At 33.2% G+C, this 16,847-nt stretch overlaps 3 protein-coding genes across 3 annotated transcripts; 1 reads left to right on the forward strand and 2 right to left on the reverse strand.

The window, feature by feature from the left end:
- Positions 1-328: 328 nt before the first annotated feature.
- LOC126676924 (G-type lectin S-receptor-like serine/threonine-protein kinase SD2-5) lies at positions 329-3,452 on the reverse strand. Its single transcript, XM_050371265.2, has one exon. It carries the CDS (start codon positions 3,010-3,012, stop codon positions 499-501), a length of 2,514 nt encoding a protein of 837 aa, XP_050227222.1. The 5' UTR covers positions 3,013-3,452; the 3' UTR covers positions 329-498.
- A 337-nt stretch (positions 3,453-3,789) lies between these two features.
- On the reverse strand, positions 3,790-15,158 carry LOC126676926 (probable sugar phosphate/phosphate translocator At1g06470). Its single transcript, XM_050371266.2, has 13 exons — positions 14,946-15,158; positions 13,913-14,694; positions 13,629-13,798; positions 11,315-11,400; positions 11,155-11,204; positions 8,650-8,717; positions 8,372-8,472; positions 8,174-8,186; positions 7,562-7,746; positions 6,156-6,242; positions 5,601-5,695; positions 4,234-4,371; positions 3,790-4,094 (listed from the first exon to the last, which is right to left on the reverse strand). The coding sequence occupies exons 2-12, from the start codon at positions 14,200-14,202 to the stop codon at positions 4,251-4,253; spliced, it is 1,266 nt and encodes a 421-aa protein (XP_050227223.1). The 5' UTR covers positions 14,203-14,694; positions 14,946-15,158; the 3' UTR covers positions 3,790-4,094; positions 4,234-4,250.
- A 426-nt stretch (positions 15,159-15,584) lies between these two features.
- LOC126678640 (uncharacterized) lies at positions 15,585-16,774 on the forward strand. The gene is made up of 2 exons (XM_050373535.2): positions 15,585-16,247; positions 16,583-16,774. Exons 1-2 carry the CDS (start codon positions 15,987-15,989, stop codon positions 16,772-16,774), a joined length of 453 nt encoding a protein of 150 aa, XP_050229492.1. The 5' UTR covers positions 15,585-15,986.
- The last annotated feature ends 73 nt before the right edge of the window (positions 16,775-16,847 follow it).

Here is a 16,847-nt window from a genome sequence, read left to right on the forward strand (position 1 = left end):
TGTTGATGTAGAAGAAACATCTCTTACTACTTCATTTGTTTTTGGTGTTATTGTTATTTGCAAATATTATGCAACTTCTTTTATTGACAATTTAGTACATGTAGTCATATATTAAGCTATTTTCTTTCTATAATCAACTGTCTTTTTTGACTGACTTGTATAAATTTCTGATTTGCATCCTGAACTATGACATTTTGAGTAAGAAATATAGAGCCCTTTGGTTGATTCAGTCCTAACCTGGAGTCTTTATATCCATCAAGAGGTCTTAAGAAGTTCATCTTGATTATTTAGAGCCCTTTGTTTGTCACTGGTTTTAGAGTAGAGACCATGCCATGAATATACCACAGTGATTATTTAAGAAGCTGTAAAAATATGATAAATGAAAATAGAGGCAACCTTTGTTCCATGCTCTCTCATACAGTGCTTTAACCACATCCTACAACTTATATTTACATTCTATAATTAATCTTGTTTTATATGAAGCAAAAATTTGAGTAATTACCTTGGTCCAGATAAAACAGAAGCAAACAATTGAGTATCTTGTTTCCAAGAAGCGGCAAGGAATGATGGATCAGACATGTTAAAATCTAAATTATGTTCAACATTTGCAGTACCTTCTATGATTTTAACGACCATTGACATGGGCGGTCTTTTTGCATAATCTTTTTGCAGACACCATGCAGCAACTTTCATCATCTTCATAATTTCTACTCTATGGAACTCCATGTCGTTGCTGAAATAATTATCTACCAAATCTAACAGATTGTCTTCTTCCGCTTTCTTCTCGAAGATGCTAAGTAAATGCATTTGCTCCTCTGGCTGAGAATGGTCCACATTTCGCCTTCCGCATAGCATTTCCAAAAGAACAACTCCAAAGCTATAGATGTCGGCTTTTTCTGTGATCACTGAGCTTAACCATTCGGGAGCGAGATAGCCTGGAGTTCCTCTCATGGTTGTTACAACTTTGCTTTGGTCTCGATCGATCAATTTAGACAATCCAAAATCAGAGATCTTAGCATTAAATTTCTGGTCTAAGAGGATGTTTTGAGGTTTGATATCTAAGTGGATGATCTTTTGTGTACAATCTTCATGCAGATAAGTTAGTCCTTTTGCTATATCAAGAATGATCTTTTTTCTCTGCTGCCAATCAAGATCTTGGGGTGAATGGAATATCCATTTATCCAAAGACCCATTATACATGAACTCGTAAACAAGAAGCCTGTGAGATTTATCAGCACAAAATCCTAGCAATCTTACCAAATTCACATGATGAATGCTCCCAATTGATTCAACCTCAGCCAAGAATGATTTTCTAACTTGGCCTAAACCATTTAAACGCTTCACTGCAATTATAGTTCCATCAGCTAGATTCCCTTGAAAAACTGTGCCAAATCCTCCCTCACCAAGTACCTTGGAGAAATTATCCGTTGATGCTTTTAAATCATCATACGAAAATCTTATAGGCATTCCCGGTACTTGATCCAAATAATCTTCCTCATCTTCATCACCATTTCTTTTTTTCCATGCCAAGAACGCTCCAATTCCAATAATAAGAAGCAAACCTGACAAAGATCCAAGGCTGGACCATAATATAGTCGATGTACGACTTTTCTCTTTTCGATTAGGAATGGTAACGTCTGGATTTGACGCATTTGGCATAATAGGAACATCTTGCACTTTTAAGTATATGGTAGAATTATAATGAGTTTTTTCTTTATCATTGTTTATTAATGAAAATACCTGATTAGGCAAATAGCACATGCCACTGGCAGGATTAGGACCATATTGAAAAATTGCAGCTTTGCACGAACAATTCTTCGAACAAGCCAACTTGCAGGTCTCTAAATCCACATCTTTGATATCTGCATCGAACGATGAATATGTTGTATCATTGAGCATTAAGAAGTTGTGATTTTGTGAATCTCCACAAGATAAAGGAGTAATCACAGCACATCCTAGATTAGGCTGTCTGTCATTTATCTGCTCGAAATACGTCGTCGAAGGACAACTACATTGTCCGCTAGAGCAAACTCCATAACTCCCACAAACTGTTGGATAGAAACATTCATACCCTGGAGATGAAAGCAAATCATCAACCACTTTCCACCCTTCAAATCCCCATTCATAAACTCGCAAATGACCATCAGAGAAAAACCTTGCATACTGTGCTGATGATGCAACGGGAACATTTAGGAACATGTCAGGTTCACTTGGCTCTGAAGAATTCATAAACAAAGAAAAACTTCCGTTTCTTAGAATGACATAACTCGGTTCTTTGTTAGTTTTTTGACCAAAAACTTGAAATTCTTCATATACTTGCGGTGGACTAGAATCTACTGCAGCAAACATGCCCTGATCAGTTACAGAGAGCGAAAGTAAATTTAGTTGAGTCCAATTTGTTGCAGATTCACTAGGAGTAAGTTTTTTCCCTGAAATTAACCTCTGGCCAGGAACCAAAGAGTCAGTTGGATAATCGAAAGATTGCCAAATTACTCTGTTTTTATCATCATAAAGCACAAGGTTCCCCATTTCAGTCAAATTCAATCCTGAAACAGATTTTCCAGAAGTATTCGTAGACCAAGCTATCTTTCCATCACCATTTCTCAAGACCAAATCTCCGTCCGATGTGAACTGCAAAGTTGCGTTGATGCTGACAGGGTTATTCCTATTAGCCGACCAAACTACTTGAGGGAAACCAATATTAGGAGAAGTTATATGTGAAACGCTATTCGTTTGAACAATAAAAATGGCAAAGAGATAAGAATTGCAATTCCCATTGCAGTAGAAACCACAAGCGAACTTCGGACCAAAAGTTCCTCTAAGAAGGATGGCTCTAACTGTAGAATTGTCAGTGAAACTTACAGAATGTGGAAGGGAAGGAGTATTTATCCATGAAGTAGAGAGATTTGCAGATGGATAATCAAAAGTTTCAGCGTTTGACAAGTGAACATAGTAAAGAAGCAACGCAAAATAGCAGCAGAGAACTACAAATTGAGTATAGAAAATAGACATTACTGCAGAAACATAAACTGGAAAAAGAAAAATTAGAGCAATAACAGAGGGTTGGTTCTGAAAGAGACTATAGCAGTATGCTACTAAATGGAGGAAGATTCATTGAATTAATAATGAAGGTAGGTAATGACTTATTCCAATTAGATTAAAGTTGAAACCGTGTATAGATTCAACTGATGTAAACTAAAGTCAACCATTCATTATTTCCTCTACATTTTCTTTTGAGGGATGTTTCCTCGGAAATTTAGTGTAGAGAAATTGAAAAATTTAGTTTATATATGCGTTTTGAAGAAATTATTTGTTTTTTTAATACATAAAGTCAGGTTGAGGTGTCTTGCCCACCAATAAAGGGCATGGGAAAAATGGAGTCTCATGAATGTTTCTAGCATAAATTTGTTAGAGTTGGGACGAAGGTTTGATAGAGTAGTGAAGAAAAAGATTGCCAATAAAAAGGAGTAAAATTAGATTTTAAAGGAGTAAATTTAGAATAAAATATTAAAATAGAGTATAAAGTAAAAAGTACAGAGTAGAAGAAAGTTAAAGGAAAAAGAAGTGTACCAGATGCAATTAAGTTTAGAAATGAGGAATTCTTTGTAATTTCTTCAACTTAATTCTAGCGACCCAAACCCAATAAAACCCAAAACCAAAATGACTTAAAGCCAAGATCCATGCCGGCATTGACCTGACATGCAACCGCCCAGTCGGCTAATTTTTCATATATTATAAACACTATTTAACATCTCAAATAAAAAGCTACAGTTATGATGAGAAAGAGCGAAGAAAAATAAATTGAATTAAGTATCAGTTTATGCATCCACAAAACTGAATCTAGATACAATGTGTGCTCTCGAAAGCTTGAGAAAGTTAAGTACAAAATTCGACTCTTCTGCTACAAATTATGAAATGAAAAGTCGAAGAATAAATTTCAACTCTTTTGATATCGTAAATATTTCTTAATCAAAGATCATTCCGACAAAGTGAAAAGTGAAATTACAGAAGCACTGAAGAAACCAGCAATACTGGAGATATGGGATAGATAGTTGTCAGCAGCACTTGAAACAGCCCTCTCCAACAAGCAAACCCTAAATTTCAACCATGCCTTAGGTCTCAAAATATGAAATGCAGGGGAAAAATAAAAAGCAATCAAATACCACAAAAGCATTAGCTGGATGTCACAAATGAGTGACAATGTTCATTTATAGGATAAGAGAAGAGACTTACTCGTGAATATTAAAGCTCTAGCCAGTATCGTCTTGATCATCCGTCTCCTCTAGTATAACATATTTTGCAGAAACGTTTACCGGAGATGACCCACCCAAGTCGGCTTCGCCCATTTGATGACTGTGTAGCTTGTCATATCTGAAACCAAATAGATTAATAGTAAAACCAAATAAATTGCGCGACTTTAAAAAAATAGTTTTACTTCAGTGAATTGGTTCTTTGAAGAACATGAAAAACAAGGAAGATTTTCCTGTTAATAGACTAGTGATTAGATCCTATTTGCATGACCATAACGACGACTTTGGTGGCAGTAAAGTTCAGGATGAAAACGTGCAGAGAAAATTATGGAATCACAAAGCTGCAGGGCTTTTTTCCATCCTTTGTTTTATATTTTCCACTTTCAGCCACAAATCAGTTTGTTCTTAGTTCTCAAAAACCATCTTATTTAGTAATACTAGGGGAATTAACAATTTCAATGAACCTTTTAAGGCTAAAAAGGGTTCTAAAGAAGGCAACAATTTACTCATAGTTGATTTAATTGTGTTTAAATGAAGACAATGTCGTCAGATAAAAAGACAACTATGAGCAATTTATATGCGCCAGAATGCTGACTCTGCCGATTAGTTTAGAAACGAAGGCTGCTAAAACAATGACATGACCTGATCCTGAATTTACCGAACTTCAGAAAATCAGTAAAAAATCTCTTTGCAACTGGTCCTATAGGGTTCCGGCAAACGGGACGTGATTGCAGTACTAAAGAGGAAAACCATTTTTCCTTCCGGAATTTCATTTAAATCCATACCAAGTAGGTGTGTTTGGCACAGTGTTTTAAAAACCGGCCCGGCCCGGTCGGTCGAACCGGTTAAACCGGGAACCGGCCAGTGGTCCGGTCTCAAATGTATAAAACCGCATCTTTTGGTTGAACCGGGTTGGACTGGTAAAAAAACCCGGGTGTTGAACCAGTGAACCGGTAAACCAAATTTTTGTCTATTTATTAAACCGGTTGAACCGGTCACTAAACCGGTTCAACCGGTTCGGTTCTTAAAACACTGGTGTTTGGCATAGCTTTTTTAGGGTATGCTAATGAAAAAACAGATTATTCAAAAAATTAAAAAAGGATTGTGTGCATAGCATAATCTCTACTCCAAAAACCCGTGCCAAGCAGGGCCTATCAAGATGAACCTTTTAAGACTTCAGGTCAGGACTCAGGACTGAATCAACCAAAGGGCTCTAGATTTCTTACCAGAAAGGCCAATGTTCAGGTCGAAAAAATAGCATTAAAGAATCACTTGATTATGAAAAAAAATGGATTAACCGATAACTCCATGTATTAAATTATTTTGAGACTATGCCGATAAGTTACTTACTTGTACCAGTTAAATAAACCGACTCCCGCCATAATGATAAGAAGCCCAACACCCTTCAACCATGTAAATTCGTCATGGAAGTAAAAGACTGCAACCTGATTACGCAAAATACATATTCAGAACTGTCAGTGAGTGATCATCGTTAGTGGCCTCCTAACAGCAACTGTTACCTAAGATCTTAAACTTATTAGTACTGTTAAAAAATTGTCAAAATAAGAGTACCGCCATGATGAATTTCAAAACTGAGAAGAATTACAATTTATAACCAAGTCCTAGGCTATGCTGCATGAATTTGTAAAAAGAGCTTATCATAAAGCAATTAGCAAGACAAAGGCTAAAAAGTACAAAAACATGTAGGTAAAGCTACTACTATAACTCAAATTTCTCCCAAGCTTGATAAACTGATAATCAAGTAAGTTCATACATGTCTGTTGTTAAAGATTCCAGCCATAAAAAAAAAAGCCAAGCAGGTGAAACTGAACAATAAAGTTTTCAAGAGGGTCAACATTTTGTTCATGAACGCAGAAAATAAAGTGTTTTTGTAAAAGTTGATACCAATATGGTGACAGCCTCCTTGACAACACCAGCTATGGTCACTGTGACAGCACTTGTCACTGAAATAAGAACATATTCTGTCAGAACCTGCAACATGAAAGAATAAGATGATTTATACAATGTCATAATCATAAACCAAGAGAAATTTAACTTGCTCAACTAAACCCAATCTCCAACCAATTGGTTGACAAGTAGCTATATAGGTTTTCTTTCCCTTCTATTCAGCTAAATTGAGGGCTACATTTTACGAAAGGTAGCTAGATCATGTCACTACTTCTACCATATCATCCATCCTAAGTCTGCCTTTTCTTTCCTTTGTCCTGCAACTTCAATATGCCAAAACTTTCTTGTCAGTTCATCTGCTTGTTTATAAAGAACATGTCATTACAATCTCCCTTCTCAAATTTCAATGGACGCTATCCAGAAAATGCATCAATTACTCAACCAATCGATCCTTGTAAATTGTATATCTAAGTTTACTCATGTTATTATATTTATCTTGTCTGCATATATTTCATTGTTCTGTCCTGCATAGCTAGTCGAAATGCAGTAGACCTTTATCTTCAGTTTTAGCTGGTAGCTTTACAATCAAACATGATTTGTATTGTACATCTCGTGACTGTCATCCTCCTCAGTCCTCAGTTCCGCCATTATTTTGGCTAGTAAAGCCTTTTTATTTTCTTTTTTGCTTTTTGAGACCACTGTGCTACCCATAAAAATGAGAGATTTTGCTACAATCCTTTATCTAGATAAATTTCATTGCCTATTACTTCTACTTGAAACCTTTCTCTAGGAATTCTCTCACTAGCTTTTTATAAAATCTTCAATTGTGATATGCCCATAAATACTAAAATATTAACAGCCATCGAATATCAGAAGAAATTCTTTTGAATGTGTTTTGTCAACTCATCAACGATAAAAACATGACTAGGGCTCAAGGTCTTGTGTCACCCTCAACTGTTCAAACACTGAGAAATTCCCCTTCATACATACCCTCATAATTTTTAGCATATTTAATGGATATGGTTTACAGTATAGAATTGACTATAGGACCTCGCTCTATCAAAACTTGCATGATATATGTATGTATTATGTAATGATGAGAATATCTGTCCCAATGCTAGATCCTTCAAGCATAAAACAAAAATGATTATCCAAGATTGTTGTACGTACCATGTCCTAGTCATGTTGAATTACTCTCTCCCAAATTTTCAGTACTGATCACAAATTTAATTCCTCCATTTTGAGCATTTTGAAAGCACGACAGGCATCCCAAACTAGAAATTTGATATTCATTTTTCAATATATACAATTCAAACCATTGCGGCCAGATCCACTTTAGGAAACAATGAAAAACAAAAAGGAAGATCAAAGACCAAAAAGCAAAGTCTGAAGTAGATTCTTACCATAAAAAAAGCAAGTGTTCCGCCAAAAAACATCAACAGGCAGCTACGGGCAATGTGCCAGGAACTATCAAAATAACTGCTCATTTTAAATTCATGCCATGGATCAAATATAAGAGAAAGAAGCGCAGTTACCACCGCCATCACTGGTGTCACATAGCTCATCAATGTCAGAGGATTTTTCAAACCTGAAAAGAGCCAAAAAGAAACACCTTTTTGATCCATGACAGTATAAAATTTCCTCCAAACAGCACAAGTATAACATATCTAATTTGAAAAGAAATGCATAATATAGGTTTAATGTAGGTTCAAGAAAGATTTGTTGTTAGAACACCATAATTCATCTCTCTTTGACCAGCCATATCACTTATCCAACTCGAAATATCAATAACTAGGAAAATGCAGACAGAGAATTGACGTCTTATCTACACTGTGTTATATTATCTCCTTTTTGACAGCAATTATCTGAGAGCATTGAACTTGAGATACAGATAAGCAGATAAATAATACAACTACATCTTTATGAGCATGTAGATAGTGCATTTAGATTGGCGTTTCTACAGTGACATCAACCACGAGAAAAGAGAGACATGGGCCAGGGAGACGAGCGCCTACCATAGTCTTCTTTCTGCATGTCAGGAGAATCCCCATGCATTGCCAAAATGAGAAATCAGGTTCCAACAGGAGAAAAGAAATAAAGGTTAGAACAACAGAGAGTCAATAAACAGTTTTACTTTCCTACTAACTGGTTATTAATTATGGGTCATTGATATTATGGGCTCTCTAAGATTAAAATGGATAATCAGATCATACCTGCAGTAGAATTTGAGTCATGCACCACCTAAATCCAGACATAACAGCAGCAAGCATAACAAATACAAATCCCCAAAATTCAAATTCCGTCTCCTTTGCCACTGGAAAAAGAAAACATTTCAAGCCTAGATGAAAAGAATTCTTGTGATATGTTAGCCTATTTCCTTGACATTCAGTCCAATAATTGTTTAACCCAATAAGGTGAAAATGCCGGTGCAGAGCAAACAAATACATACAAAAAGGTTCATTAAATCTACAAGAAATTAGAAGGTGCTTACCCGTCAATAAAACTCCAACAGAGATTACCATCATGATACCTAGAAGTTTTAAGCTTGGTGACTCCAACCTTCCAAATTAAGGAAAGAAATTTGAAATTCAATAACATTAAATAGTTGCAACTGAAAAATAATACTGCAATTCAGATGCTTGTGTTCGTCTTTGTGTGTTTTTAAAGACAAAAGGGGGATTTGTAAGCGAATGAAAGCTTCTAAATTTACATTTTACATGGGGGTAAAAAATCTCTTTATCAACTGAAATAGCATTCTTCTAATGCTCTTTCATAAACTACCTAAAGAAATAGAGATGAAATGCAAAGAACACTTTGCTGCTGCTGAAAGCATTTCTTACTTCTGAGGCTATCAAAGCACCAAATAGAAACTGTAAAGAGGGAAATTATATAAAATGGGGTGACCATATGACAAGATAGTTAATAATAAAAAACTTTCTCAAGATAATCACAAGGTCGACTTCTACTAAAACATAAATGCTAATTCATCTATAGTCAGCTGATCACTGATAATGTATCAATTACTTCATCATGGTGACAAAACTTCCATTCATACTACAGTCTAACTTTGAATTGAATTGCAACATAAGCATTACACTACACACAATTAATATAATTATTGCTATATTTGGTCAAATGTCAGCCAGTGATCTGGCATGAAAACCATAAGAAAATTTTCAAATCTGACTATTAATTGAATGTATAGTAGAACTCTATCATACAGTCAATATATCAAGAATCTGGCTACACAAAAACATAAACTGTAGTAACCTCGTTGAAATAAAACTTAAGCTGAGCTACTTTATCAATGCAAATAGTGGACTCATTGCTATTCTAAGAAATATAATAAGTTAACTGACGATTAGTAAAACTAACTAATAGCAGTAATTTCATACTATGACTTGTATACTACTAGGAAAACAAGACTCACCCGTCAAAGTGGACATTATCACCTTATTTGACTAAAATTAATTTTTTACATTGAGTGTTCTCTTCTTCTGTTTCTGTCTTTTCTTAGTGCACAACAATGACACTTGATAGTTGATAATTATTTCCCATATTGATAATATGCTTCCAAACTTTATAGTCTAGGCTAATGCAGCTGAAAGGAACTATGATGGATGACCAACGACATATTAAACTTGATAAGGATAACACAAGCATAGTTTTTTTTTTTTTTGAGAAAACACAAGCATGGTTTTAAGACCAAGCAAATGCTAGGAATTAATCAGTAAAGAAGATAAAAATAAAAATTCACATCTAAAATTCCTTTGGCATTTGCAAATTAATTTCACTGATCATTTATTTCCTGGTTCTTTAATAATTTATTATTTTCTCATTCTATATTTGGCTGGAAGCTTTCAAATCCTAATCAATAAAAAAACAGATTATCAATCAGTTCCTAATACATAATGACAAATCATTGCCAAGTCCACCAGTCATATCTTTTTCAACCATTGGCAGAGGCTCTCATGGTAAGGGAACGGCTTCCAAATGATTTTACATGCTTTTATTCTTCATTTGCATGACACATTAAAAGAACTCCAGTCAGTGTTTTGCTACTTCAACATTACAGTCAAGAAAGACAAACAAATTTTTTGAAATAACTCAATTGAAAGCCTTAAACACAATTTCTTTGCAGAAAAAAACTTACACTTGACATTTTTAAGAAAGATTTTTTTTTGTTTGTTAGTATAAATTTGAAAACTATTTTTTTTATTATCATTTGGCTATTTGAGTACACCGGTAAAATGAATTTCCTACCATTTAGATGATTATTTGGAACCTTTTAGAACCTTATGAAGTAACATTTCCCATCGGAAGAGTGAAGATTAGAAATAGCCAAAAAAAAACAAAAAAAAAATAATGAAAAAAAAAGTAGCAACTATATGGGACAACATGACAACTAAAACAGGCCATTGTAGGTGAAGGAATGATTTGTAGGTATTTACATAAGGCTCTTTAAGTTCCTTCACATTTCATAAGTTTGTAAGAGCTCTGAAAGGACATTCTACAGAAGAAGTGAGAAGTCATTTCCTTAGATATGGCTTAGCTTTCCCTTTGACTTGGAAACTATTTCAAGCTCTCTAATTTCACTAACACCCCAAACACCAGAAAATTCATTATAGATTTTTCATGAAACACATCGGTTCTTGCAAAGATTTTATAAACACGTTCTCTTCCATCTTACTTTACTGCAGAACAGGGAGAGGAGACAACAAGAAGGTTTAATATCCCAAATAAAGTGACTTTTGAAACAAAATTTAATCCCCTCAAATGGAAAGTAGATAGGAAAGGACTACAATTTAAAAATTAAACTCTGAGATAGATTAATTTCTTCATAATCACTTGAAAGAAAGAAATTAAAATTAATACAGCTATTAAAACAAATATATGATGACAAGCATTGTGACAAAGGGAGACAAAAGCAGATAGGGTACTTATATCGATAGCTACAAGTGGTGGGATTGAACATGAAGACAAGCGAGACATTTACCTGAATGCAAAAGCAAATAGGAGGAGAAATATAGGACCCGCAGATTTACACTGCATATACAGAAGTCTTGGTAAGTATTCCAGAATTAGAACCATCAGATTAACAAAGTAACATTTATTAAGGATCAAAGAAATTCCAGATGGCACAAAACAGTACTAACCATTGTTGCAAATGTAACAGAGATGAAAACAAGAGATGCATTACTCAGGTTAACATCAAATGCTGTCCCAAGAGCTGTTGGTACAACTGTGAAAGGGAAAGTCCATCTGTAGCATTAGTTGATAGAAATGTTAATTAAATAAGTTATGACGAGTTTCACAGAGCACATAAAAGAATGGAAAATCATTGCTTAGAGAGCATTTACAAGATATATATATTTATATATAAGCGCACGGATGGGGGGCAGATTTATGTAAATGCCCTTTATACTTTATAAAATATATTTATTAATTATAAAACTATTAAAATAGTTATTAGAGCTAGACAACTGACTAAAGTAAACTACTCTAAATATTTAATTATTTCTAATTTAATTATTATCTAATCATCTAGAATTCTAACTATGGTAAACTACTAATAAATTACTATTTTATCTATTATTTGATATTTTTTATTTATATTCTCTATAAATAAAATAAACTATTCCTAGTTAACTACTATTTTAATTATTATTTGATATTTTATACTTAAATACAATTTATAATTATAGAAATAAATATTAATTAAACATAAATATAATTACCCTAATCCATAATAATATAATTATAATTATTTGACGAGTCACATGTGAAACACGTAAAACGACACTAGTATATATACATATATAATATAATACATTTATATATATATATATATAACTGATTAAGTCTCAATTAACCGATAGATATTTTACCTTTAATATGCGGATTAATCTAGAACGTCGTAATAGCTCTTTGAAAGTGTTGCAAACAATTTAATGTTAACATAATCATCAATACTCTATGCAACAAAGGTGCCTTTTGCCCCTCGAATTTGGTATAATAGATCAAATAAGGCCAACTTCGTGGTTTTGAAAAACACACACTCAAACTTGGCATTCTAGCTCATTTTACCCCAATATATGATGTGTTAGAAAATGATTGAAGCATTATATACAAATTGAAGCTGAGGTGGAAAAATCTATTGGACAATTTGGAGCTGAAGGTGCAAAATGAGCCAAAATGCCAAATTTGAAGGTGTTTTCTTTCAAAGCCACGAACTTAATCTTATTTGATCTTTGTCCCAAGTTCAAGGAGAAAAATGAACCTTTGTTGATACTTTATATAATGTACATCTTTACATGGGACACTTACTAGACAAGAGAAAATGACTACATATGCACACTTTTACTAATCTAAAGCTTTCATTTTTTTCACATTTATTCTATTTCCAAAAACTAATTGTGTAGGAGCAACTCAAATTATGGCAAGCAGATTTTCATGAGAAATTTAAAAAAATGACCTGTTGGAAGCTCAAGCTCTCAACCATAAAGGACACAATTATGTTCAAGTTCAACTAAATTTGTCTAGAAAATTAGTTTATTTTATTCAATCAGGAACAAAAATTAGAGGCTCTATCATTTAAATCATAATGCTCTGACCTAGTCGCATGTTGCCGACAACTATAATAAAACAATTGCAACAACAAAGTTCATATTTCTTAGCCCAGACTCACTTTTTTGGGCTAATAGTAATAAATAGTAAGTTTTAAATAAGGGCAATATGGAAAAAGTTAGTCTTAACGATTGTGATTTACTAGGAATATGAGCAAGTATTTGGGACAAACAAAAAAGGAAAAGTGGACAATTGTTTTGGGACAGAGGAAGTATTATTTAGGAAGTAGTTGGTGGTTTTCTATTATTTAGGAAATAATATTATAATTTATGTTTGTTAGAAATCCTTACTACGTAACAATTTTTTTCTTTTGTAATTTAGATTCTTCTCTATTTAAAGGAGAAGATTATATTCACTAAAGTAATCAATATTTCAGTTAAAAATAAAGAAAATGAGAATTGGTGCTCTCTCGAACAAATAACCACTAAAACCTCAAAATATGCTTATCGAAGAACGGGAAAAACAAGTGTGTCCGTTTAAAACGAGTTGCCACCAGTCTTAAACAGATTCTGGAAAGAAAATCTGTTGCAAGAAATTTCAGGCGCATCCTACCACTTAATCAATTGAGCTAAAAGTGAATGTTCTTGTTTTAGGCTTCAGTTAAAACAACATAAGCATAGTCCACAATGCAATTAAAATTTTGTGTTCCCTTTGAATAAGATAATCTGGTTTGGGCAAGCATGCACTGTCCTATTTGGAAATATTAAGAGATCCTGATCATTTTATTTGAGATGTGTCGTCTTCTTCATTTAGTCAGCTTTGTTCTATGTCAATTACAGAATTACACTGAAAGTAAAATTTTCAATTACTCGGAAAATAAAGAAAAAGATAATATAGCAGTACCTCTTGCAAAATAATCCTTCCAAGTCATGCTAACCGCAACTTGAAATTTATAAGACCAAAACCATGTGATAAACTTTGATAATACAGCTTGCATAGAAAAATGAACTGTGTTCATCAGCAATGGAGCTGGAAATTTTCCCAAATCATCTCCTAAGAGAGTTTTATTGTACCTAAGCAGACCAGCAAGCTGTCACAAAAAGGAGAAAAAGAAAACAAAAGCATACGTAGAAAAAAATATAAAGATACTAACATACTGGAATTATAAAAGAGAAATATGAACTTACAATGTCAAAAATGTGCTGAAAGTGTACCAAACTAGAATGAAAAACAAAGTCTTCACCACATCGGCAGGAGACACAGGACTCTTGGACATTGGCGGCAACTTTTCAGGATTGACAACAGAGTCAGCATTATCATCACTCATTAAAGGCATCTCCCCACAAGACCCATTTTCAATATTAAAAGGCACATAATTCTCTTTTTCTTTTCCTCTATTGTGTATATTGGCTTCATGGTCCGTGGTATGTATATTAATTTCATGATCTTGGGTGTGTATACTAATTTCTTGATCCATTGTATGACTACCATTCAAATGCACACTACAGACTACACTGCCTTCTACATTCCCATTTCCTATCTTGGGTTGAACCAAAGGCAACTCAGTTGCATCAGAATTATCTAACTGATGCTCAACATTAATATTCTCACTGTCCTTGCACCAGCATGAGAAAGAACAGTCTTTCTGGAACCTTGAATTCCACTAGGACTGTAATTAACTTCTCAATTTTTATCAATATTAAAAGAACCGTCTAGCATACTCCAACTCAAATCAATCAGGTACTCTTATATTGTGAATCACTAAACCAAAATGTCAACAGTATGATTGGTTTTTGCTGTAGGTTGTCATCCAAAGCTAGCGAACCACACACAGCAGCTCAAAAGAATAAGCGATTTTTTACTCGAAATTTCACAACTCTAAACATGAATTGACCCAATAAACTAAGCTAAAATCAATTTCACCAACTCAAATGCTACCAATAACAAAAATCCACTTCTCAAATGTGACCTGTTCCATATAAAAAAAAATGGCAAGACAAATCTCAGAATCACAGCTCAAAAATAGCCAAAAATGAAAAATGCACTTTTAAACCAATTATAACATCAACATTACTACAAACACAAATTTAGGGTTTTCTAAGAAACAAATTACAGCAATAATCAAGTCCGATGAGACATGAATACATAAACAAAACAATTAACAGTGATAAACAGAATAACGTATGCAACATATAGAAGGAACATTGAATTTGGACTAACCTGAGAAAATTTGATGAAAGCGATCTGTAATTAAAGCTGGCTGTTGGCAATTGCTTCACAAGAACCAAATTGAAAATCAGGTACTTGGACGAACGTAAATCTATAAGATCTGGACTTGTTTATATAATAAAATATAGAAAAGGTACTGGTATTATTTAATTTTTAGTTGGTACGTTTGGTACTGTGATAATCGGTTGAAAAGCGTTGATTTGAAGGCAGCGTTTAATAATCATTCATTTCTTCATTGATTTATTATTACTCTTAATATATTAAATTAAATTATGTACCGTAAATCAATTTTTTTAAAGCTATAAATAAAATATTCATCTGATTAATTATATTATTTTATATATATAAATTAATTAAATTTTTAAATTTTGTGTAGTACATTAGGGTCCTGACATTTTTCATGTTTCATTTTTATTTTTCTTTAGAGATATGATATATCAATTGATATGGTGAGATCCATATAAATATTAGTATTTTAAAATATAAAATTATAAAGTCGACTTTTAGTTAAATAATGTTAAAATGTTTGAATAAATCTGTTATTTTTATCCTTGATAAGCTTTATATCCTACAAATATTACATAGTTACATCATGAGAAAATAACAGAAAAGCCAAGAAAAAGCCTTCTATTTTCGGACAATACAATGTTAATTAATTGTTTTTCTTTCTTACCACATTAATTTCACAAATTACCAGCTCCCTTTAATAGTTTTCAGCCAGCACCACCTTCCTCCCTTCATCCCAAGCCTACACGTGTCTAGCAAAACACACATGTATCGTGCTCTGTTAATTTTCAACTTCTTCTCTTCTTTATTGCTCTTTTTACCGTTTTTTCAAACTTATGCTGATTCCTCTCTTTTCTTCTTCCCTCTCGCACACGATCTCTCATGATTTCAATCGTTTATCCTTCTTCATTTACAGTTTTCTTTTTACTTCCTATTTTTTAGCCATTATCAGTGTAGTGTGTAACGTGCATTTAGGTTTTAGGCTCCACATTTGCTATTAACTGCATTTTATCTATAAATAGCAACATGGTTTCTACAAGATCAACTCCTACAAAAGAGAAGAAGGATTTTGTTGTTCCTGTAAAAATGAAGCGGAAATTAGTAAAAAAAGCTGAAAAAGATGTTGAAGGAAGTGGTGTTGCTTCTGCCTCTGAGAATGTCAAAGTAAAGGGAAAAAAGGTGGATGAAACTGGTTTGAAAAAAAGGCGTTTGGCTTTTGATGCTGTACCTGATCATCAGAAAGTTCAGAAATCCTTGCATATTGAAGAACCAACTCGTTTGGTTCAGGTAATTTTTTTTATATCTGTATTTTTCATGTATAAGAGATGTATTTTGATATGTAATGTCATGTTCCATTTTAAGATTAGTTTATAAAATAAGTTTATTAATCCTTGTATCATTTATGTATATTATATGTATCTTAGATCTGTGTTTTTTTAGGCTCTAAGATTTGTATTTTTCATTTTAAGTTTACATTAGTAGGCTCTAAGATCTGTGTTTTTGTAAATGTTATATATGCATCTTATATGTTTTTTTTCATGTAAAATTATTTTGTATACAAATATTGTATTTTAGATTTACTAATTATGTATTGTTTGTGTATCATTTGTGTATATTTGTAGAACTGGGACTACTTGTTAGATGCGGAAGATCGTTACACTTGTAGAGTGACTATGCCTTTAAATTTCAAATATATTGAGGACATCAAGAAAACACTTGTCAGTGAATCAGAGAGTTATCAGGACAAGGACCAAAAGGATGGGAATGTGAAAGCAAAAAGATACAAGATTCGAGCTGGAAAACTGAAACTGTAGTTGTTATTTTGAATGAACAATGTTTTTTTATGCTTTTTGTGTGTTTTATTTTTTAGGTTTGTTTGAACACTGT

The sequence above is a fragment of the Mercurialis annua genome, linkage group LG4 (genome assembly GCF_937616625.2).
Source record: "Mercurialis annua linkage group LG4, ddMerAnnu1.2, whole genome shotgun sequence".
Taxonomy (NCBI): domain Eukaryota; kingdom Viridiplantae; phylum Streptophyta; class Magnoliopsida; order Malpighiales; family Euphorbiaceae; genus Mercurialis; species Mercurialis annua.